At 46.7% G+C, this 23,869-nt stretch overlaps 1 protein-coding gene across 1 annotated transcript in view; it reads left to right on the forward strand.

Moving 5' to 3' along the window:
• Positions 1-23,869, forward strand: part of LOC135919791 (MAM and LDL-receptor class A domain-containing protein 1-like) — a 54,855-nt gene that overhangs the window by 20,592 nt on the left and 10,394 nt on the right. The window contains exons 6-15 of the mRNA XM_065453720.2: positions 2,041-2,158; positions 3,438-3,584; positions 6,571-6,654; positions 8,962-9,149; positions 10,227-10,311; positions 10,424-10,453; positions 11,140-11,280; positions 15,299-15,618; positions 17,039-17,123; positions 19,143-19,172. Of these exons, the coding sequence (XP_065309792.2) occupies positions 2,041-2,158; positions 3,438-3,584; positions 6,571-6,654; positions 8,962-9,149; positions 10,227-10,311; positions 10,424-10,453; positions 11,140-11,280; positions 15,299-15,618; positions 17,039-17,123; positions 19,143-19,172 (1,228 nt within the window). The remainder of the gene's footprint in view (positions 1-2,040; positions 2,159-3,437; positions 3,585-6,570; positions 6,655-8,961; positions 9,150-10,226; positions 10,312-10,423; positions 10,454-11,139; positions 11,281-15,298; positions 15,619-17,038; positions 17,124-19,142; positions 19,173-23,869) is intronic.

Here is a 23,869-nt window from a genome sequence, read left to right on the forward strand (position 1 = left end):
GAAAATGCCCTACTGGTAAGTCTGTGGTGTAGAGTACACGTAATTTGTACATGTACATGTATAGTAATTTTTATGGCTCTCTGTGTATCTTCATATATTCAATTCACAGAATTTCGATATCGTTTTCTTTATTTCTCAGTTGCTGTGTTGTAAACTTGATACTTGAGTATGTTTTTTCTTGTGGTTGTTACACATTTCAAGAATTCTTTTAAAAAACATTATGACCTAAATGCAAAAAAAAGAAAAAATCCCCACACTTGGTAGATTTTCGCCCTTTCTCTTAAAGGCAACAAAGCTAATAAAATTCAGGGAATGCATGCCGAAGGAAACAATTTCTTTCCGTGTATTAAGACAAATTAAGGGTAAAACTTACCCTAGCGTTAGCAACCGTTGTTCCTCTATCTTTTTCTCTTTTTATTGCGATGAAGGCTTGCCTTAACGCATAATGTTTAGAGTGTATTGCCTATTGGGTTGTCAATCGTTTGTTGGGTATGATCTGGCACTTTTTAGCGGAGGCCAGCTTGCAGTAGGAGACGGGTGCATTCTGTATTATATAGCTTCGACAATAATAAAAAGAAATTTGCAAAGGGAAGACAAGCAGGTTAACTAGAGATACGTGCGGTTTACCACCCTGTACCGAGGAAGCTGCAAGGGGGTGCCAAATACGAGAGAACAGGGACAAAGAAAACAATCACTTTTGAGTCAGCAGTAAATGCGAGAGAAATGTGTCACTATTACGTCGCACCTCTTTGAGTTCCTGGATTCATGATGTAGACCGTGTTCACGACATTGCAAAGTGTTTTTGAGGAGCTTACTCGCCACAAGCCCTGCCTCTTCGAGGAGTAAAGTGCGATTGATGGTGCAACTACACTATATATATATATATACAAACGTTTACTACGTGACCGGCTTCCCACACTTCACTCAGAAACTTTTTCCCCATTTCGACACTCCTAATGGTAACGCCATAAGAAAACACACCTACAGAACAAGTAACGCTTTGGCAAGTCCATATAAGCGGTAAGCATCTACTTTCCATCAATGGAAGGGGACATTGCTCTGTCTTTATTGCAACATGGCCGCTACAGCAGGGATGGAATTCTACTCGACAGCATGGCACCATATACCCGTGGAGCGGCCAGAAAAAAAAAAGGGGGGGGGGGAGGGTTCATGTGCCAAACCGACAAACTGCTTATGAGGCACGACTCCAATTAGAGCCATTTCACATCAAGGCGTAAAAAAAAGAAAAAGTGGCCGATTTCAATTTCCTTCGAGACTAAACTTTTACTGCAGCGGCAGTTACACACTTCTGCTCTGATAAAACTACGCTGACCCTGTTCGCGCTGCGTGACTTGCACTTGCATTTGTCAATTACTAAACGCTAGTTTCTAAATATGCAGCGCGAATTGACGCCAGAGTTGAAAGCTATAAAGCCAATTTATGTACTAGGTGAAAGCTAAAGTTTTTTCATGTAATGTTTCGCTCGGTCAAGTTTATTGACTATGCGTGTTTCATCACGGCTTTCATGCTAACCGTGGCCACTGAACTACTGATGCAGTTTCTGTCACTTCAAACATATTAGCTTGGTTATTTCTTAAAATTTGCTATAATCGATTTTAACGGCGTTACCATAATATGTATCGCCCATAAAATGTCCGCCTTGTAAACTCCTCCTACATTTGTTTCCCTTATATATCGCTGCTATTGCATAGGTAATAAAGACTGATTAATTGATTGATTGATTGATTGGTTGATAGATAGATAGATAGATAGATAGATAGATAGATAGATAGATAGATAGATAGATAGATAGATAGATAGATAGATAGATAGATAGATAGATAGATAGATAGATAGATAGATAGATAGATAGATAGATAGATAGATACAGACAGACAGACAGAGACAGACAGACAGAGACAGACCGACAGAGACGGCGACAGATTGATTGATTGTGGGACGACAGTCATACGGTTTTCTGATGTACCGTGCGCATGCTTGTGAGGTTCACGCACACGGATGGCACGGGTCCCTTCCCAGGTGTGGTTCGAGGCGGTGCCCAAGCCGAGAGGCGACCCCGCGCGGAAGTTCCGCGGCTACATCGCCTTGGACGACATCCTCTTCGACCGCATGGAGGAGGCCGGCGACAACTGCCTCGGTGGGTACAGCCCTCGACCCACGATGCATCGGGAGCCAATGCTCCCAAGTGACAGGATGCGGCCGCGGCGCTTTGAGCCACGTCGTCGGGCGGAAAGGCTTGAATTCCGTGCGCCCCGAGAGGCCGACGCGTGCGACGGCCGGACATGTGCGATTTATTATTTCGAAGAATAAATTCAGTGCATGGCTTCAGTTCACTTCAGTTCGATCCGACGAGCATGGCAGGTTCAATGCGTGGCAGTGTTGGCTGCGTGCCTATAGGCGAAGCGAAATTAATTTTGATAAGTGAATAATTAATTTATTCGGTGTAACACTGCTGAGCACGAAGTGAGTGAGTGAGTGAGTGAGTGAGTGAGTGAGTGAGTGAGTGAGTGAGTGAGTGAGTGAGTGAGTGAGTGAGTGAGTGAGTGAGTGAGGGAGTGAGTGAGTGATAGAAATGGCTATTTGATAGCGGCAGTGGGCGCCTCCAAATTATTGATTTTTTACCTCTTGAGGCTCTCTAACGAACGCCTAAATCTAAGTGCACTTCAGTTTCTCAATTTATCCGCAACCGAAGTGCGACCAGCCATAACCTATAACCGAACCCGCGCAGTCATGCTCAGCAGCAGAACATCGGTTATCCAGTAACGTTTAATGCAGAGGGAGTCGGATAAACCCAGACCTTTTAAACCTTGCCAGATAATAGCAACCCGTGCATTTTAGCGGCGCCAATCTGGTATCTCCGGCGTCGCTTGTGGTTATTTTCACGGGCAGGAAAGGTATTTCTAAGATGCATGTTTAGCCACTCTGCGGTGTTACTTCGAAGGGATATATATATATTTGAATAAACGAAGGAGCACACTTACGAAAATTCCATTTTTAATGTTGTAACGTTTCGGCCGTGCCACGGCTGAAACGTTAAAACATTATCAATGGAATTTTCGTAAGTGTGCTCCTTCGTTTATTCAATATATATATATATATATATATATATATATATATATATATATATATATATATATATATATATATATATATATATATATATATATATTCGCGACAAAGTAAGATAGCGCTATAACGCTTCTTGCACACATTCTAACGTCACTGACCACGAAACTTCCTGTTGGATAATTGGATAATTAACCAAACCACAAGAATATCTAACGCGTTCAAGAGGGTTCGTACATTGCGCTTTTGCTTAAGAGTCCTGCGATATGTATAAACATTGCATGCCCGTCCTTGCATCGTTCTTGCGTCATCCTTGCATCCATGTATCGCATGCATGTCCTTTGGCGCAGGTCACTGCACTTTCGAAGGTGGCTACTGCGGTTGGCAGAATGCGGACACGGACGACGACTTCAACTGGGAGCAGGGGAGGGGCAGCCAGAGCTTCCTCACGGGACCGTCCAGGGACTACAGCTCCTTCGGAAAAGACGAGATGACCGGTGGGTCGACTGCCGCCGTCTTGCGCGTCTTCATCGATCGATGTTGCTGCGCGAGCTTCATTCAATTACGCCGCTCGGCCTTGTTATCTATTGTCACGCGAGAGTGCGCTGGCGTTGTCAGATGACGTGAGAATTTTTGGCGTTATTTTGACGAACGCGAATCCATTGTATCAGTTCCCATTAGCGTTAGTATAGACTTGATGTCTGGTGATTTGAGTAGCCGTCGCGAATCCATCTGGAAGCTGTAGATTCGATGACGCACGTATAAAAGTGTCACCAGACGTCATTTGACTCGACAACCGTCAACCACTTCTGCTCCAGCCCCCTAGATGACATAAAAGAACTAATGATCAAATTTATTCCTAAGGTACTCTGTAATCAGGAAAGAGGAGGGAGTAAACTGAGGGGCTGTATTTTTGTTAACCACGAACATATATAAAGTGACCAGACAGCGAAGCCAAACGACGCGTAAGGGAAATTAGTTGTGGCTAAAGCTTAATGCCTGAAGCTGAATGCTTAAAGCTTAATGCTTAATTAGCGTTTGCAAAGACTGAAACAGGCCAAAATTTGATATATTTTTAATCCATAGCAGGTACAAGCCTGGGCAGCGTCGCTGCCCCGCCACATGTCCCGTAGATGACCAAAATAAGGGCAACCAAAATTTCGGACGCAGTGCAGTGCACCCTTTGATAATTCGGACTACCCTTGCACGGTCGGGGTGTTATTCGGTCAACGGTTGTAGCAGTAAGAGCTGTGCTGTTGTTTTGATGCTTCGCCAGCGCCTCCTCAAAACCGAAACTATAGAGAAGCCTAGTCTATCCTGCAGTAGCCGTGGACCACGCCCAGAATACTGGCGCAAACTAGCTGATACATTCACTTCTTTTTCATTCACATATCTAAGAGTGTTAAGGGAATGTGTGGCACGTAGTGGTGCACCTGTATGCATTTTTCTGATTAAAGGGAACACCCTGTTATACGGAGCATACTTTTCCGGTCCCTTGAGGTTCCGTTTAACGAGATTCTACTCTAATTTTCTTAAGGCACAAATTGTAAGTTACAACTTGCAGAACCCGCCGCGGTTGCTTAGGGGCTATGGTGTTGGACTGCTAAGCACGAGGTCGCGGGATCGAATCTCGGCCACGACGGCCGCATTCCAACGGGGGTGAAATGCGAAAACAGCCGTGTACTTAGATTTAGGTGCACGTTAAAGAACCCTAGGTGGGCCAAACTCCCGGAGTCCTTAACTGCGGCGTGTCTCATAATGAGATCGTAGTTTTGGCAGGTAAAACTGAACAATTATATTTTTTTTTACCGATTTGCAGCCGCTGACTTGGAAAGTCATATCCGCTTGGTACGTATGCCAAGATGAGTTTCGGGATATGCCTTCTCAAAGTTTGCGACGAAGTGCTTAGATTCAGTAATTCTTCGGCTTTAATGCAAAAATAGATGTTCTGGTAAAAAATGTAAGTGGAACGACAGTCTGCTTTTAGCGCGTGTTTCGCAGTGCTTATCTCAAAACTGGCGCTAGTTTCGAAAATTTGTTGCAAGTGTATGTGCCTTGTAAGATCACTGGCTTCAATTAGTATATTGCAATATGTAACTTTGAGTAATTAGGTACTGTCTGCCTATTGGAGTAACGCAGCTCAATGAGTATATTTGTGATGTGCGCTACAGGTGATTCGTAAAAAAAAAAAGACCTGGTATGGTTATCACATGAAACTATTACTACGTAATTGTTATAGGAAGCTTACTTACGCACAGCAGAGGTATTCGAGTCCTCCACTGCGGCGCCTCTTATCACCCACCCCGCTATTTCCGGTCGTTGAACCCCATATAATTGTTATGGGAATAGTATGTTATGAATAGTATGAGTAGTTATGGGATTTTCATTTCTTGGTGGATAAATACCGCGACATCATAAGAGCATGTGGTCCACGTTATACGCCATTCGTTTATCGCGCTAAGTTGTTGAGCCTATATCGGCCTTATAAGGAAGCTTTAGCTTGACGGCGCTTATCTGAATACAAGATAACAGAGAAGGCCTTTTTTTGTTTGAGGAGATTTGATTAAATATGTTGCAGTTACAAAAAAAAGTTAAAACTTCGTTATTGTAGAAGTAGAATCTGGATTTAGACTGTCAATTATTTAAAGAAAGAACGTTGTTGATAATTGCAGCACATTAAAATACAATGTTAGCAGGTTTGCAACTCTGTAACTCAGCAACAAAAATGATATCACAAAATGTGTCAACTGTGCCTAACAATGTATCAAAAGCATTGATGTATTATACACGGATATTAAATGTGCCATTAATATGTGAGTAGAACTCTCGCAAGACATTTGTAAACATTCTAACTAAATCACGTGAATAGTAAACTAACACACCATTTTTTTCCCGATTTAGATGCGGTAACGGATTCACTTTATAGAACTGAGATCTCTATTTCGGGACTGACTTACGGATTCGTAAACTTCGTATTTGTTTTTCTTAAGCTTATCATTCTCGGCAAGATTTCTAAAAAAAACAACCTCAGACTCTAAATAAAGTACTCGCACCTGACAATCACTATAATGTAACTTTATCTCTCAAGTGCAACAAATTTCATTTCAGACTGGCCCAAGGGTTGTCTTATAAAAGCCTTTCCGCGTTTTACCTATATTTGCATCGACAGCATCGGAGATGGCCACGAGCTAAAGCTTCCTGTTAATAGCATTTTTTATTGCCAATAAGAGGTGCCCAACCCCGTATACAGAAATGCATCTTGACTGGAATCCCATGCTTTACTTTATTTAAATGGCGCCTGGCGGGAACGTGCCCAGGACAGTCATTTCAATTACTTTAGCGCGTTCACGACAGGTGCGATTTAGATCAAGGCACGAATGGGCTGCAAGTTAGGATGTATTTTTGAATAGGGAGGTAAGACAACGCATTGAATGGCTGTACATTCCGCGTGTACGGTTATCAAAATTATTTGATGCCGTGCAGGCGGCTACATCTTCATCGACTCGTCATTCCCGAGAAGACCGATGGACCGGGCCAGGCTCATTAGCCCAACGTTGAAGGCTACAGGTAAGAGCAGCTTTGCATTTAAGCTGAAAGCTTCTAAACTAGTGTGCCGACACGATATTATTGACTGACGCGAGTAATGTCCTGTACCATTTATTGAAGGAACGTTCAAAGAGCGTATAGGTCTTGCGTTATCTATGAAGGTACTCGGTACACGCGGTTCTTTACTGGTGAACAAAATTTCGAGCACTCTATAATGGTTCTACATTTTGCGTGGCATTCTGGCGCGAACGATGAGGAATTTATGCGGGAACTACACGACTTCCGTTTGAAAAAACGCGGGAAATGTCGACAGCGCGCCGAGAGCTACCCGCATTTAGGTTTTCATGAAATATTCGCTTGCCAGGACTGTCATAAGTGCGCCTTCACCGAGAAGTAGTCGTCATTGCTGTCATGGCGTTTTCAACCTTGAAAAATAAAAATGAAACATTGATCACTCGTAATTTGCAAGAAAGTATGGTGGTGTGCAGTGAACCGTTCTTGATTCTTTTTTTCTCGTCTGATTAGTGTGGTTTGTCTTAATGTGCCAGTAAGTGAGTTAGAAGATATGCACAGTGACCGAGGACGTTTTTGCTTACAAACAAGTGCGCTTTGTTTCGTACCACAGTTTCGAGCAACGAAGCACAAAAGTATTAGTCATGAGGGACGAGAGGAAATACATCACAGATAACGTCAAGCACGCACGTGACCTGATTTTATCGGACTGTGCCCTTCGAGAGGCTGATAAAGTGTGTTGAAAACTTCATTGCTTCCGGAAAAAAAGTACTGAAAAGTTTGCGCGCAAGAACAAGTGAAGGTCCAGGCTAGATTTAGATCAATAAAAAGGTAAAAGTTTGCGCTCTGTGTCCTGCGTTTCTTTACTCGCTCTCGTCAGTTCCTTTTCGTTGCTTTCGTGCCCCAACTCCAGTACGTTTGACCAACTAACTGAAAGTCGAATTTTGCTTAAACATACATTCGTCTGGTTCTGAAACTCGGCTGAAACAAATTCCGGCGTTTCATTCTTTTTACTTCTCAAGAAAAATTCTGCAGACTGTCTGTAGATAATATATCAACGGCCTCGCATGTAAACAGAGAGTTTCAGTCTGATCGTTGCGTATAGTGGTCAACGTAAAGCAGAAAGGAAAACCGGAAACATGGAAGGCAGCAGCAGCAGCGCTCTTAGATACATCTTGTGACGATTTGGGGGATTCCAACACAGCGTTTTTGAAAAGGTATTCTCGAGCCCTGCAGTGGACCTAAAATAGGTTGATGATGATAATGATGATGATGTTGATGATTCTTGAGTTGCTTGGCTCTACTCGTCGAAGTTGCTCATTGTCACATAGTCTGTCAGTGCGATAATAATTCTTCGGGATCTTTTTGAAATGAGCTTCACGATATGGCGCCACCATCGCCGCTGCTCATGCCTACCACCCCGGTATTCTGCGTACTGCAATATACGTATATACGGAAAGCATAAAACTCTCCAGGCTCTATCTTTTTCAGTGGTCGTGCCACCTTTCGCGTAATGCGGGGTTACTAGAGATGTAGGCAGGCCGCCGCAACCTCGTTGGTAGCTACAGAGGGCACAGAGCTATGGTTGCAGTGGCTTGTCATAGTCTTACCTAAGTGCTGGTTTAAAGCGTCGGTAATGACATTGTGGCTAGCACACACTTCAGTTATGACATTTCTTCTACGCGCACACTCATGCAACAGCAAAGCGCTGCAAACGCCTTTTAGTTGCACTAAAGTACTGTAGTTGGAAAAAGCCTCACTAGATGTTGCCACAAGCCTCGCTAGTGTGGGGAAAAACAGGGAAGAGATTGATGCGAGCGTATCCGTTAAAGGCACCGATAGCGGTACAAGGCAAATAGAGAAGTTTCGAGGAAGAGAAAAAGGGTTAAGGAGATTTATACAAAAATGCTAGAATGAAAAACATGTATAGCGCACAACCGTTTAGCTCGTGCAAGCTAGGGGACTATTTGGCTCCACCCCATTTCAAATTGGATGCCAATAACTCCTCCTCCTCCTCCTCCTCCTCCTCCTCCTCCTCCTCCTCCTCCTCCTCCTCCTCCTCCTCCTCCTCCTCCTCATCATCATCATCATCATCATCATCATCATCATAATCATCATAATTTTCTTCTTCTTCTTTTTCTTCTATCGCCAGCACCTCAGAGCAACCCTGTATTTCAGTAAGGGTCGTTCTTTTCGGACAAGGTGAAACACCCATATATATTACTGTAATGGCTGCATACAGAACACGTTTCGACGATGCCTTCTCTCTCGCATTGTCCCTCCGTCCCGCGGTAACCACCCCCACCAACCACCAAGGCGCCAACCTGCCCATGTGCATGCGCTTCGCCACGCACATGTTCGGCAACGGCATCGGCACGCTGAGGGTCCTGCAGCACGCCGAAGGCGCCGAGACCCCCCCGCGACCCATCTGGGAGATATCGGGCGAGGCGGGCAACAGCTGGTACACGGCCCAGGTGCAGGTGGCCACCACCGAACCTTTCACGGTACGTCCATGTCACGCCTCGCTGAAACCTGCCCCCCACTTAAGCGTTCGGATACCGCCGAGCCACCGCGGTTTTTGAAGGGATACAGTAAATAGCCCCTCTTATCTTCTCCCCGATCTTACTTAGCGGTTTTGTTACCAATATAACCAATATAACTTGTCCAATAACAAATATAATTTGTCCTTTCTAGTAAACCTTTAGAGGAAATGGCAAACTTGCGCTTCAGAACGCGAACTAATGAATATTGGTTGTATGATTTCAAACCAATGGTACTTTTTCTTTCAAGTAAACCTGAAAGAAACGATTAACTTGCCCTTCAAAAGGGTGAGCAACGCAATGTTCAAAAGTGACAAGAAAATGCTGAATGCACGCGAGAGGGGCGCTGCTATGGAGGCAAAGGAATAGAGGTCCTAGCATAGTGCTAACCTAAATGCTTAGTAGGCATTGCAGTTGGTATATTTTTATAGTGTAAATAGGATTTATTAGATATCTTATCTGGAATCTAGCGCTATTATCACATATGGCTTAATTTACGTTATCAGGCGGTTCGTAGTCGCAGTGTGATGTAAGCAACTAAGTTTCACTAAATAACTTCCTAGTTCATTTAGAGCACATGCCCTTATTATGGAATTGCAGCTGAACAGTACTGAAGTCAAAACCGTTGAGCTAAAATCCTGTATATGTGGCGCGAGTTTCTCGAATTTCTCGCCAGCTCGAATTTGTGGCAATAGACATTGATGTTTCAGTTAGAACTGTTTACAACTTCACCATTAAGTCTTAAATGAAACATAAATGCCCTTGTATCCTGCCCTAGGGCGCCTGAAGAACTACAGGTGTTCAAACTTATTATGTAGCCATTCAAGCAGAAAGTCTCTCATAGGTATAGTGTTGTGAAACATTAAGCCCTGCTCAACCCAGGTAGGAGTAGGAATATGGACACTAATAATCTATTCCCCTTATGGTACACGCCGTTCATATATGTTTTTATTAATGCTCCAACGTCTTTTGCAACTGAATACCATGATCTTTAACGTGTTCCTTTCTTTTTGTGACTCCGCTTTTAACCCTAACCCTCAGCTGATTCTCGAGGCCACTGTAGGCGCAAACTCCCTGGGCAACATCGCCATCGACAACATATCCTTCAGGGTGGGCACCTGTCCAAGTGAGTACTGATATTTTGGCTATGCTTGATTGTCAAAGTGCCCCGTTTCCCCCGAAAGTTATGCTACCTGTGTGTCCTGTTTTCACTTACCTTCTGCTTTAATCATTTTCAGTTTCACCGCAGACGGCTGCCAGAAATTCAGGTACGTTCTTTTGCCACACCTATTCAGAATCATCTTTTTTTTTCATTGCGCAAGCATCTGACATGAAAGTACTAAAGCTCAATGAACTTCTATACAAAATATTCTACCGCTATTTTAGAGTTTGTTTGCAGTCAAACGTATATTTCTTTGCACATCTTCGATATCGTCATTTCCCCAGCCTTTGTAGAGGGGAACATTAAACAAAAAAAGTTATGTAAGTGAGTGAGTCGAAAAGTACGGCGAGGCGTTTTGATAAAAGCTAACATTTGTGCACACAAATGTTCTGAAAGGCAGCGGAGTGCATTTGTGTGCTTAAAAGCAAAAGCGCGGGAATATCGTTGCCTGCAGAGCGCACACGTACAAACGTAAGCAAGGTATGCTTCATATAGGTAAAGTCAAAAGATTACAGGGATGCGGTTCCCGCGAGAGAGCCAAATGTCAGCCGAGCTTCTAGCTCGAAGCCATTAAAAATAGTGCAAGACTACGTTGCTCGCTAGCACTTCCACATTGTAAGTGTACAGGCAGATTTGCCCAGGCTCGGGACATATTCTGCTTTTTCTTGCATCTTAGATCCCGTAATTTTGTGACCATGCTTGCACGTTAAAGCACAGAATGCGTCGTCGCAAGAAAAGAAAATTAGCTGCTCCACGGACATTTGTACGGCTGAACACGCCCCAAACACGCAGGTGACTGCAACTTCGAGGAAGACACGTGCGGCTGGACCAACCCTCACCCGGCAGACGGGTTGGACGATCTCGACTGGACCCGCCAGTACAGCTACGGGGTCAACGGGCCGCCCGCGGATCACACCAAGCGAAAGCCGGACGGTCAGTGTGACCATCCGTATGGATCGCGCTCGCTTGTTCCAATAGTAGAACCTGAACTTTTCTCACTTCATCAGTCAAATTGCTAATATATTTGCATACGGCGCAACAAGCGCGAGCGTTTTAACCGTGATAACTGGTCAAAAAAAAAGAAAGAAAATGTCTGCGAGTTCTCAATGCTGCGCGGCAGGTATAGCGCAAGAGAGAAAACCAAACATGACCAGCCAGTCAGATTATACGATGTCTCTGGAATCCTAATATTGGTATGTTCCGCTGATTCATTTCCACGCGCCTTCGTCTGCACAAGCGTGCCCTCATCGTCAGTAGTTTGACACCTTCCAGAAACTAGCCACTGCTGACTCTGTGGCCTGCAACGCGTATCCGGATTTGTGCCCAAAATTATGAATGAGGAAGGAAAGATATCAAAACAAGATGTCTAACGTCTCGGTATATGCTGTGTGTAGCTGTATTGACTAGCATTCGTACCCTACCATGTACTGGCTATATCACGTCGAATGTTAGACATATCTGATGCTTATGTCGAGTAAAGTTGATTTCATTTGCCATACAGCATACTGTCTGACCACGCTGTTGCGCACGCTACGTCTTAGCTGTGTTGTTATACATGGCATCAACAGTTGAATGCCACGTGCATGGCGTGCGTTATGTTTCCGCAGTGCAATTTGCACTCCGGAGCGTGTCCTTCGGTGCCTTTCCGTATCCTCCTGTGCAGGAGGATACAGAAACAGATCCTTCTGAGGATACAGATCCTTCTGTGCAGGTGCTGCTGGAACACCGCCCCCATCGCCCGTCATGCGAAAAAGCGGTGAAGGCACTTTTGTGCTTCTCAAGGACGACGGGCTTGTGCGACCATTTGTGACTCTAATTGCAATTTCTGTAAGGCCACAGACGTCAGCGAACTCACTTCAATTTCCTTCTTTCCTTCCCTCCGCTCTCTCCCTGTTATCTTCGTTTTCCCCCTTTCCCGTTCCCCCGGTGTAGGGTAGCCAACCGGACGTGATTCTGGTTAACCTCCCTACCTTCTTCTTATCTCTATCCCTCCTCCCTCCTCCAAACCGTCGGCCCCGTCCTCGCAGGATACTACGTGAACCTGGCCTGTCACGTGCATGGCGTGCGTTATATTTCCACGGTGCAATTTACACGCCGGAGCATGTCCTTCGGTGCCTTTCTGTATCCTTCAAACCCCTCGGCCCCGTCCTCGCAGGATACTACATGAACCTGGCCTGTCACGTGCATGGCGTGCGTTATATTTCCACGGTGCAATTTACACGCCGGAGCATGTCCTTCGGTGCCTTTCTGTATCCTTCAAACCCCTCGGCCCCGTCCTCGCAGGATACTACATGAACCTGGCCTGTCACGTGCATGGCGTGCGTTATATTTCCACGGTGCAATTTACACGCCGGAGCATGTCCTTCGGTGCCTTTCTGTATCCTTCAAACCCCTCGGCCCCGTCCTCGCAGGATACTACATGAACCTGGCCTGTCACGTGCATGGCGTGCGTTATATTTCCATGGTGCAATTTACACGCCCGAGCGTGTCCTTCGGTGCCTTTCTTTATCCTCCAAACCGTCGGCCCCGTCCTCGCAGAATACTACATGAACCTGGCCTGTCACGTGCATGGCGTGCGTTATATTTCCATGGTGCAATTTACACGCCGGAGCATGTCCTTCGGTGCCTCTCTTTATCCTCCAAACCGTCGGCCCCGTCCTCGCAGAATACTACATGAACCTGGCCTGTCACGTGCATGGCGTGCGTTATATTTCCATGGTGCAAATTACACGCCCGAGCGTGTCCTTCGGTGCCTTTCTTTATCCTCCAAACCGTCGGCCCCGTCCTCGCAGAATACTACATGAACCTGGCCTGTCACGTGCATGGCGTGCGTTATATTTCCATGGTGCAATTTACACGCCGGAGCATGTCCTTCGGTGCCTCTCTTTATCCTCCAAACCGTCGGCCCCGTCCTCGCAGAATACTACATGAACCTGGCCTGTCACGTGCATGGCGTGCGTTATATTTCCATGGTGCAATTTACACGCCCGAGCGTGTCCTTCGGTGCCTTTCTTTATCCTCCAAACCGTCGGCCCCGTCCTCGCAGAATACTACATGAACCTGGCCTGTCACGTGCATGGCGTGCGTTATATTTCCATGGTGCAATTTACACGCCCGAGCGTGTCCTTCGGTGCCTTTCTTTATCCTCCAAACCGTCGGCCCCGTCCTCGCAGAATACTACATGAACCTGGCCTGTCACGTGCATGGCGTGCGTTATATTTCCATGGTGCAATTTACACGCCGGAGCATGTCCTTCGGTGCCTCTCTTTATCCTCCAAACCGTCGGCCCCGTCCTCGCAGAATACTACATGAACCTGGCCTGTCACGTGCATGGCGTGCGTTATATTTCCATGGTGCAATTTACACGCCGGAGCATGTCCTTCGGTGCCTCTCTTTATCCTCCAAACCGTCGGCCCCGTCCTCGCAGAATACTACATGAACCTGGCCTGTCACGTGCATGGCGTGCGTTATATTTCCATGGTGCAATTTACACGCCCGAGCGTGTCCTTCGGTGCCTTTCTTTATCCTCCAAACCGTCGGCCCCGTCCTCGCAGAATACTACATGAACCTGGCCTGTCACGTGCATGGCGTGCGTTATATTTCCATGGTGCAATTTACACGCCGGAGCATGTCCTTCGGTGCCTCTCTTTATCCTCCAAACCGTCGGCCCCGTCCTCGCAGAATACTACATGAACCTGGCCTGTCACGTGCATGGCGTGCGTTATATTTCCATGGTGCAATTTACACGCCCGAGCGTGTCCTTCGGTGCCTTTCTTTATCCTCCAAACCGTCGGCCCCGTCCTCGCAGAATACTACATGAACCTGGCCTGTCACGTGCATGGCGTGCGTTATATTTCCATGGTGCAATTTACACGCCCGAGCGTGTCCTTCGGTGCCTTTCTTTATCCTCCAAACCGTCGGCCCCGTCCTCGCAGAATACTACATGAACCTGGCCTGTCACGTGCATGGCGTGCGTTATATTTCCATGGTGCAATTTACACGCCGGAGCATGTCCTTCGGTGCCTCTCTTTATCCTCCAAACCGTCGGCCCCGTCCTCGCAGAATACTACATGAACCTGGCCTGTCACGTGCATGGCGTGCGTTATATTTCCATGGTGCAATTTACACGCCCGAGCGTGTCCTTCGGTGCCTTTCTTTATCCTCCAAACCGTCGGCCCCGTCCTCGCAGAATACTACATGAACCTGGCCTGTCACGTGCATGGCGTGCGTTATATTTCCATGGTGCAATTTACACGCCGGAGCATGTCCTTCGGTGCCTCTCTTTATCCTCCAAACCGTCGGCCCCGTCCTCGCAGAATACTACATGAACCTGGCCTGTCACGTGCATGGCGTGCGTTATATTTCCATGGTGCAATTTACACGCCGGAGCATGTCCTTCGGTGCCTCTCTTTATGCTCCAAACCGTCGGCCCCGTCCTCGCAGAATACTACATGAACCTGGCCTGTCACGTGCATGGCGTGCGTTATATTTCCATGGTGCAATTTACACGCCGGAGCATGTCCTTCGGTGCCTCTCTTTATCCTCCAAACCGTCGGCCCCGTCCTCGCAGAATACTACATGAACCTGGCCTGTCACGTGCATGGCGTGCGTTATATTTCCATGGTGCAATTTACACGCCCGAGCGTGTCCTTCGGTGCCTTTCTTTATCCTCCAAACCGTCGGCCCCGTCCTCGCAGAATACTACATGAACCTGGCCTGTCACGTGCATGGCGTGCGTTATATTTCCATGGTGCAATTTACACGCCCGAGCGTGTCCTTCGGTGCCTCTCTTTATCCTCCAAACCGTCGGCCCCGTCCTCGCAGAATACTACATGAACCTGGCCTGTCACGTGCATGGCGTGCGTTATATTTCCATGGTGCAATTTACACGCCGGAGCATGTCCTTCGGTGCCTCTCTTTATCCTCCAAACCGTCGGCCCCGTCCTCGCAGGATACTACATGAACCTGGCCAGCTCGAGCCACCTCCCCCAGCGGGGCGGCTCCAAGGCGTGGCTGGTGAGCCCCAAGCTCGGGCCGGACTCCGTGCTGCCCCGATGCATCTCGTTCGCCTACTACATGTTCGAGCGTACCATCGACCCGGCGGGGCCCAGCCTGGGCTCCCTCCGGGTGCACGTGCTGCGAGACGCGGCGCCGGGCCTCTTCTCGCTGCAGACCGTGTGGAGGCTCAACAACCACCAGGGCCACCGGTGGATGGTGGCCCGGTGCCCCATCAAGCTGCCCGACGGGAACCCCATCAACGAGGCCTACCAGGCAGGTGGCACGGTGTGCACACGCAATGGGCGATAGGTGAAATTACAGCGTCTCTACGCAGACCTCAATCGCTTGATCCGCACAAGATGGCGTGCGTCGTACATGAAGTAGCATCCGTACAGAGCTATGCGAGGACGGTAATTACCCTGCTTGAGACCTTGGGCTTCAAGAAAAGTGGGGAATCACGGAGATTGTGATGTGTTTACGGCTCTTGTTGCGGGAACAAATTTAAGCATCCCGGACTGTTTATCACTCCTTAAAGTTTAGACATTAGAGCTGCTGAGAGCACTTCCTACGCTTCCGCGATCCCTTTACCTCTCGCAACAGTAAGTCTGAAAGTGAACTTGTAGCGCCCACCGAAGCCGCTGCGCGCGGACGCTATAGGTCGGCGCTGCAAAAGATGAGGAAGACAATTTGGAGGAGTTTTAAGCTTCGCCTTTTATAGCGGAACAGGATAGCATTCGAGGATCTCCGACTTACACTTCCCGGAAACTGCAGCTTGTGCAACCGTAATGCTTAGCGGGAAACGCTGGCGGAAAACGATGGGCCCCGAAGGCGAGCTTTCTGGTAGAAACGCGGCCTCTTTCATGGGCCATCTGGATGGTGTTGTTGCAATGGACCGAGCTCGGCCCACCGCTCTGTGAATGGTAGGAACGCTGGAAAAGAGGTTCGCGTTTGAGTTTCCGCGTGACACAATTATGTTTTCTCGTACATAGAAATTACAATCCGACGCTATCATATCTATGATAGCGTCGCATTGTAATTGTAATTGGAATTGATAGCGTCGAAGCTATCATATCTGTGGGTTGTGTGTAACCTGAACGTTGCGATTTTTCTGACGCATTTATATATGCAGCCGTGCACTGCATTCATTAAACAGGCCGGTGTACCGTCTATCCGCTGCTGGTGTACTTCCCAGGAAATGCAATAAATGAGTTGTTAAGGCGAAAGAAAGCCTTATATGCCCCATGAAGCGAAAAATCAGGCGTCCTTCCGGCGTTATCATCCGATGGTACCAAAACTTACGTGACCATGTGATGACGTCATGTTCCCGGTGCTGGACCTGCTGCGGCTGGCACTGCGAAATCCCACGATGAACCGCCACGGCATCGGCTGGACGTCATGACCCACTCCCAAAATTGAATGAAGGGTAATTCAAGTGGATTAAGGCGGATTAAGGCGGAATAAAATAGATTTAGGTGGGTTAAAGTGCATCAAAGTGGATAAATGTGCAGTAAAGTGAATGAGGTGCGATTAAGATTGGTGCCAATTAGAGCAAGGTGGATTAAGGTGGAATTTTAATTAACGGTGACAACTTAGACAAGTACACATGCTACGCAAAGATAGTTTAATGACTGTCAACTTCTTTTTTTCCGAGGGCGTACTTCTACTTCCAGTGTCTTCTTTTACTGACGCGCAGGTGGTGCTGGAAGGCATCTGGGGCCATGGAAGGGTGGGCTACGTGGCAGTGGACGACATCAGCTTCTTCGACGGCGACTGCAATAGTTGAGTGTATGCTCGAAGTATACGACAGCGAAAGAGCTTTTAGCGCAGCGAAGTCGACGGGCGCTCGCGTCGCATTGGTGCATTCGGCACGTTAGACTAGAAGGTTTCTGCGTGCCTACGCTACGCGGCGGGCAGTGGCCTCAATCTTTTTTATTGATCAGCGAGACCCGTAGGAAACGTCCACCTTCCAGAAGCGCTGGGAGGTAAAGCGCATAGAAGCATTAACCGGTCGGCAGTCGAGATAAACAAGATACGTTTGTGGTATTGGTAGAAGAAAGAAAAGCAGAGAAGAAATTGATAGGACAGGATCCGATTCAGACATAGGTAGGCATGGAGGTTTTAGGAAATAGAGAAAAGATTGAGAAGACAAAGACGAGAAGCTAGACTGATGAATATATAAAGATGACTTCATTAGCGCAAGCAGGCTATCGGGACTATTCGTCGCCGCCTCGTTTCGAGGTGATTGCCAATAAATCATCACCAGCAGCATAATCATCATCATCATAATTTAAGGTTTACGCCAATGGGCTTGCGGTTACGTAGGCTATATTACCGCGTGCAACCAAGCAATGAATGAGTACAGATGAGGTGCAAGAACAATAGGCCGCATCAGCGAACTGACGTTTATCTTTTGTCTGAGCTTCTCTTTTTGTTTTGCGTTCGGCTGCTGTCGCTTAGCTCGCCATCACTGACCGTTGCTATGTTTGTTACGCTGCGTGCACACGTAAGCGCATGCGCACATACAACTGCGCGCAAAAGTGACATTTGCCCCCAGCCCACGTGCCGCGATCTGGATGCGAAAGCGTGAAATGGCTCATCGATCGAAAAAGCCGGTGTCTGTCATCTGTAGGAGTGAAACGGCAGGAGTGAAACGGCAGGCCCGTTGGCCGCGACGCCACATCGCGACCGTGCTTCGACGGAGCCGAGCGGGCGAAAGGGAGCCCATGCTACTGGAGTAGTGCTCCAGGTGTTGCGTGAGGGGAGAGGGCATTGCCGCGGCGCCACGTCATGTCCTCTCTCTCTCCGAAGCCTGCATTATCCGCGCGTTCCTTTGTCCGCGCAAGCTCTCGTCTACGTTCTGAATGCGCCTGGGTAAGGCGAAATCAAAACGCGCCAAGCGCCTCAATGCGCTCGTTTTCCCGCGAGGAGCTCATAACTCGAAAGGCTGCTCAGCGGCGTTCAAATCGACATTCATGCTTTCGCATTCACAGCTCGTAAGTGCTTAGGTGTTTTGCATTCTTGAAGAGCGAAATTGGACATCATGTTATGGCACAGTTACAGATAGTTCTCAATTAAAACGCAGTTAAATAGCTGCAGAACATTCTCATGTAGGAACAACGACGATATTTTTGACACACACACGCACACACACACGCACACGCACAAGCACAAGCACACACACACACACACATACAAGCACACACACACAAGCACAAGCACACACACACATCAAAATGCGTAAGGCCTACAGTTTCTTGTGACATAAAAATTCCCATCCACCCAAGATTAGGACAAAGCTACGAAGAAAATCTATACTGGTCATCTAGAAGGAAGAAAAGTTCGTCGTGGCTTGGGCACTTCACCAATTTTCCGAGGCTGTCACTCTATCATATCAGCTCACCAGGATGGCAGCGAGTGGCAGCCTGACCACTAATTAGTCGACAAATAAACAAATATTGTCCAGCATATATGGCTGTCACTCACTGTTTCACATGTGACACATAGAAAAATTGTGATACGGTCTAGTAAACGAAATGTCAACGCACATTAGCCCGGCTAACGCCAGTGCGCTACGTAGTGCAAGGAATGCCGTAATATTTTACTCAAAAAAATTGTATCTCCGACCTTGCCGTTTTCGATGGCGCGCAGATGGTACCACAAGGAATTGTTCACCACGTAAGAGTCGCTCGGTGTGCTGCTCTAAGGGTGTGAAAGACTTCCATTGCATATATATTTAACTGTCGTATTTGCGTTGCATCTCCATCTGCATAACCAACATCTTTGTTTCTTTCGTCTAGCATTTCCGGAAAAGGCCAAGGCTATTCCAGGTAAGCCACTTTTACAATGTTTGCTTCCTCCTCGTTGCAACCGCTGCTTCATTCTTCGCTTCGCAGAGCAGCTGGTATTGGTATAAGAGAAAGCGATCGGGCATGTGCGATATCTCACTTGGGTCCTGCAGAGTCGATACGCTTTGGTGTAAAACCCATGAAGTCTCAGTCACTTTCTCAGTCACCTGAACGGAGTGATGCCGCTTACAATGAGTCTTCCCGAAAAGCTGTGGCCATTGATACACATGACATTACGCCCTCGCTAATCCGCCGGATAAAGCGATTACATTTTCCATTGTCTCAAGCCTGAGATATCGTTGCACTATGCATCTTTCGGCCATTGAAACTACGGATATAGCATAAAATCTTTCGCAGACGTTTTCAGGCCATATGTACAGCTCGTGGCGAGCTCGCACATATTATCGTGCAGCCATGCTACTGTTTCTTGAATTGGACCTACTTTAGAATGGGAAATTCTCTATGGGCCTCTAGGAAGTCACCAAATAGGTCACTTGCATAGAAAGACGCCACGAGCAAAAAAATAAAAAAAGAAGAAGAAAAGAAAGAGTTCGCCGACCGACTGGGACCCCTAAAGAAAATGTTAATTTTTTTTTCAATAGCCTGGTAGTGCAGGCTGAAATCAAGTAGTACAGCCTATGTGCGCGGCTTGGATTGATGCAATATATCGAAGCAATTTAGGATTGCGCGGAGCTTTGATGGAAGAGATTTCATTTAATAATTTATATTTTGCTGATACCATACTTTTGCTCGTGTGTGTGCATTAAGGATTCGTCATTCAATCTGTTCCCCCGACGGGCGTCATCTTACCATAAGTATCATGAATTATGCATTCTGTTATCTTCGTGTCAAATCTCTCTTGCAGCTCTTGTTCGCAAATATTCTGCCTTTTCCTAATGATATGTTCCTCTCGCATCTTAGCCTCCGCTCACCTGATCATACATCCCAAGTCTTTCTGACTTTTATGCTTGCCTCCTCATTTTTGAGACTGAAAGACAATGAACTGTACTAAAATCTCTGACTGGCGTTTGTTGCTCACACCTAGCAGCAGAAACCAGGCACGTACCCAGGGGGGGGGCCCGGGGGGGCCCGGGCCCCCCCCGAAATCAAGTGGCATAACCCCCCCCCCCCCCTGCCCACCCACGCCACCACTCCCCACACATTCCTAAAGCGCCGCCACATTAATGTTAAGACTTGGCAGCTGTTCATCGGCCAGCCTTATGCTGCCTTTTTCACTCCTTTTAGATGGCGGTAGTTATCGGCATCTCTTGTAATGTGAAAGACAGTTTTCTCATAGATTCCGCACCCGCGCGGTTAACTCGAGACGCGCTCAGTTGTCACCATCTATTCAACCGTCACGCGCATAGCTGTTGCTTTTGTTAGTTCAACCTTCTTTGTTTAGGCTGATCCTGGGCCCAGGAGAGCGATGCGGCTGTTACTCAGCTGGTCTGTACTCTCATGAAACGAGTTGCGGCCGGAGAAAACACCAATTGCGTTTAACTTTTCCCTTTGCTTCATTATTTCCTTGAGTTACGGCTCGCCGCGACGCTGGCAGATGCCCGGCACTATATACACGTGATATGGGTTAGATAAGGTGGGAAATAAAATGATGTGAAAGAGCGTCCATCATGAAACCTTGCAATAACCCTTAAACCCATAAGCAAGATGACTGTCGCCAGTTACCTCGTCTGTTTTTCCTTAATTGTATAGCACTTTTCGTGCAAAATTGGAAACCGGAAACAAAAATCGTAAGGAGTTGAGAAATTAAGCGATCCACTAAGTGAGAGAGCCAGCGCAACAACCAAGCTGCAAGCAAAAGCGAATGATAAAAATGTTAACCGTTGTTTATGAGAATATTTATGGATCAACATCTTTTTATTTAAAAAGGAAGTAGAGAAAACACCGCCGGAAGTGGAGAATAATTACTTGCTTTGAATGACGCTTCTACAGTTATCGGTCGAACCGCCTCACGTAGCCACTTCTCTGCTGTGCTTATGTGGGTGTTTTTCTAACCTTTCTCGGTGAGCGCAGTACGTCTAGAATCGCAGAGTCCTGCGCTCTATGCGGTTGTATGGGACTGGCGGCCGCACAGCGTTACGCAATTCGCGGAACTGTCAAAACTGATCAACAAGGCGAAAATAACTGATATTCAAAACTATAACATAAGAAAGACTGAAGAAGCCGTAAAAAATGAACGCAGCCTGAAATCAGTAAAAAAGAAACCTGGCATAGGACAAACCATGATGTATGCACTAAAAGATAAGAGGGATAATATCATAAGCAATCTCGAAGATACAGTAAAAGCAGTGGAAAAATTCTTAGCTGACCTGTATACAGCACCCAGAGGAGTCACGATACCTCACTTAGAAACAGTAATCAACAGGATACAGAAACTCTCCTATAACTAGCGATGAGGTCAGAAGGGCGCTGCAAGGCATGAAACGCTGAAGAGCGGGAGGAGAAGGTGGAATAACAGTCCATTTAATCAAAGATGGAGGAGACATAATGCTTGGAAAACTGGCGGCTCTTTATACGAAGTGTATATCGGCTGCAAGGGTCCCAGAAAACTGGAAGAATGCAGACATTATACTAATCCACAAAAAAGGAAATGTTAAAGAATTGAAAAATTATAGGACCATTAGCTTGCTCGCAGTATTATATAAGATATTCACCAAAATAATATCCAATAGAATAAGGGCAACACTGGATTTTGTCAACCAAGGGAACAGGCTGGCTTCAGGAAGAGATACCTTACAATGGATCACATCCATGTCATCAATCAGGTTATCGCGAAATCTGCAAAGTACAATGAGCCTCTCTATGTGGCTTATATAGATTACGAAAATGCATTTGATTCAGTAGAGATACCAGCAGTCTAGAGGCACTACGTAATCAAGGACTACAGAACGCTTACGTAAAACGCTTGAAAAATATTGCTACATGTGTGTGGTATTTGTTTGTCTGAACGAGGTGCGTGGGCGCCATCACTCCAGAAAAGAGGAGGAAAAACGAACTGGGCTCGCGCTGTGAATCTAACCGGTCAGCGCTGCAACCGTTGTAAATATAATCTGTAAATAGTTTCTCGTCTTACTGGCTCGTCCTTCGCGTAAGAATATATACAGAGATTCTACAGCTACCTTAATTCTACACAAGAAAAGCAGGGAGATACCTATAGGGAAATGGGTCAGACAGGGAGACACAATTTCTCCAAAGCTATTCACTGCGTGCTTAGAAGAATTCAAGCTATTAAATTGGGAAGACTTAGGAGTAAAGATCGACGGCAAATATCTCAGCAACCTTCGGTTTGCCGATGACATTGTTCTATTCAACAACAATGCAGACGAGTTACAACAAATGATTGGAGACCTTAACAGAGAGAGTGTAAGAGTGGGGTTGAATATTATTATGCAGAAGATGACGATAATGATAAATAGCCGGGCAAAGGAACAAGAGATCGGGATTTAATGACACTTCTAAATTACAGTACTATCGTCCCACGCTTCACTACACAAATCTAGTTTCTCTCTACTTCTAACCATACGGAAAACCACCTGCTTCTTGGCCAATCCCCCATAGAGGGTACGTGCCACTGTCATGGGACACAAGACAAGACAAGACAAGACAAGGATCGCCAGTCGGCCACTAGAGACTGTGAAGGAGTACGTTTACCTAGGTCAATTATTCACAGGGAACCCTGATCATGAGAAGGAAATTCACAGAAGAATAAAAATAGGTTGGACCGCATACGGCAGGCATTGCCAGCTCCTGACTGGAAGCTTACCATTATTATTGAAAAGTAAGGTGTGCAATCAGTGCATATTGCCAGTGCTGACATAGGGGGCAGAGACTTGAGAATGAGTTAAGGACCGCGCAAAGAGCGATCGAACGAAGATTGCTAGGCATAACGTTAAGAGAGAGAAAGAGAGCGGTTTGGATCAGAGAGCGAACGGGTATAGACGTTATTCTAATTGACATCAAGAGGACAAAATTTAGCTGGGCAGGTCATGTAATGCGCCGGTTAGATAACCGTTGGACCATTAGGGTTACAGAATGGGTACCAAGAGAAGGAAAACGCAATCGAGGACGACAAAACACTAAGTGGAGCGATGAAATTAGGAAATTCGCGGGCGCTAGTTGGTATCGGTTGGCGCCGGACAGGGCTAAATGGAGATCGCAGGGAGAGGCCTTCGTCCTGCAGTGGACATAAAACAGGATGATGATGATGATGATGATGATGGTGACGATGATGATGATGATGATGATGATGATGATGGTGATGGTGGCCCCCCCCCCGAAAAAAAATCCTGGGTACGTGCCTGGCAGAAACTAATGGTGTCTACATTGTCAAACATTTTGCATGAGGTATCTTAGTCTTTAAGCATCCATGCAAGCATCCAAAGAGCAAAGCTCTCCTCTTGGAATGACCAAAAACAAAAGTCGCTGACAACACGCCCCCCCCCTCCCCCCGCAGTGGAGTATGTCCGAACTGACCGCAGCTACCTGTGTCTGCATACTCCTGCGACACGCGATCTGCAGTTGCTAAGATTTCCGCCGATGCCTATTCAGCCGTGAAAGGCCACCTGTTTCTTTTTTTTTTCAATTTCTTGTAAGGCTGTACAACAGGCGAGGGGTCTCTTTCAACCACGCGCCAGCTTCAAGCTACAGACACGGCCTCCGAG

This window comes from Dermacentor albipictus, chromosome 9, assembly GCF_038994185.2.
Source record: "Dermacentor albipictus isolate Rhodes 1998 colony chromosome 9, USDA_Dalb.pri_finalv2, whole genome shotgun sequence".
In the NCBI taxonomy this organism is placed as follows: Eukaryota; Metazoa; Arthropoda; class Arachnida; order Ixodida; family Ixodidae; genus Dermacentor; species Dermacentor albipictus.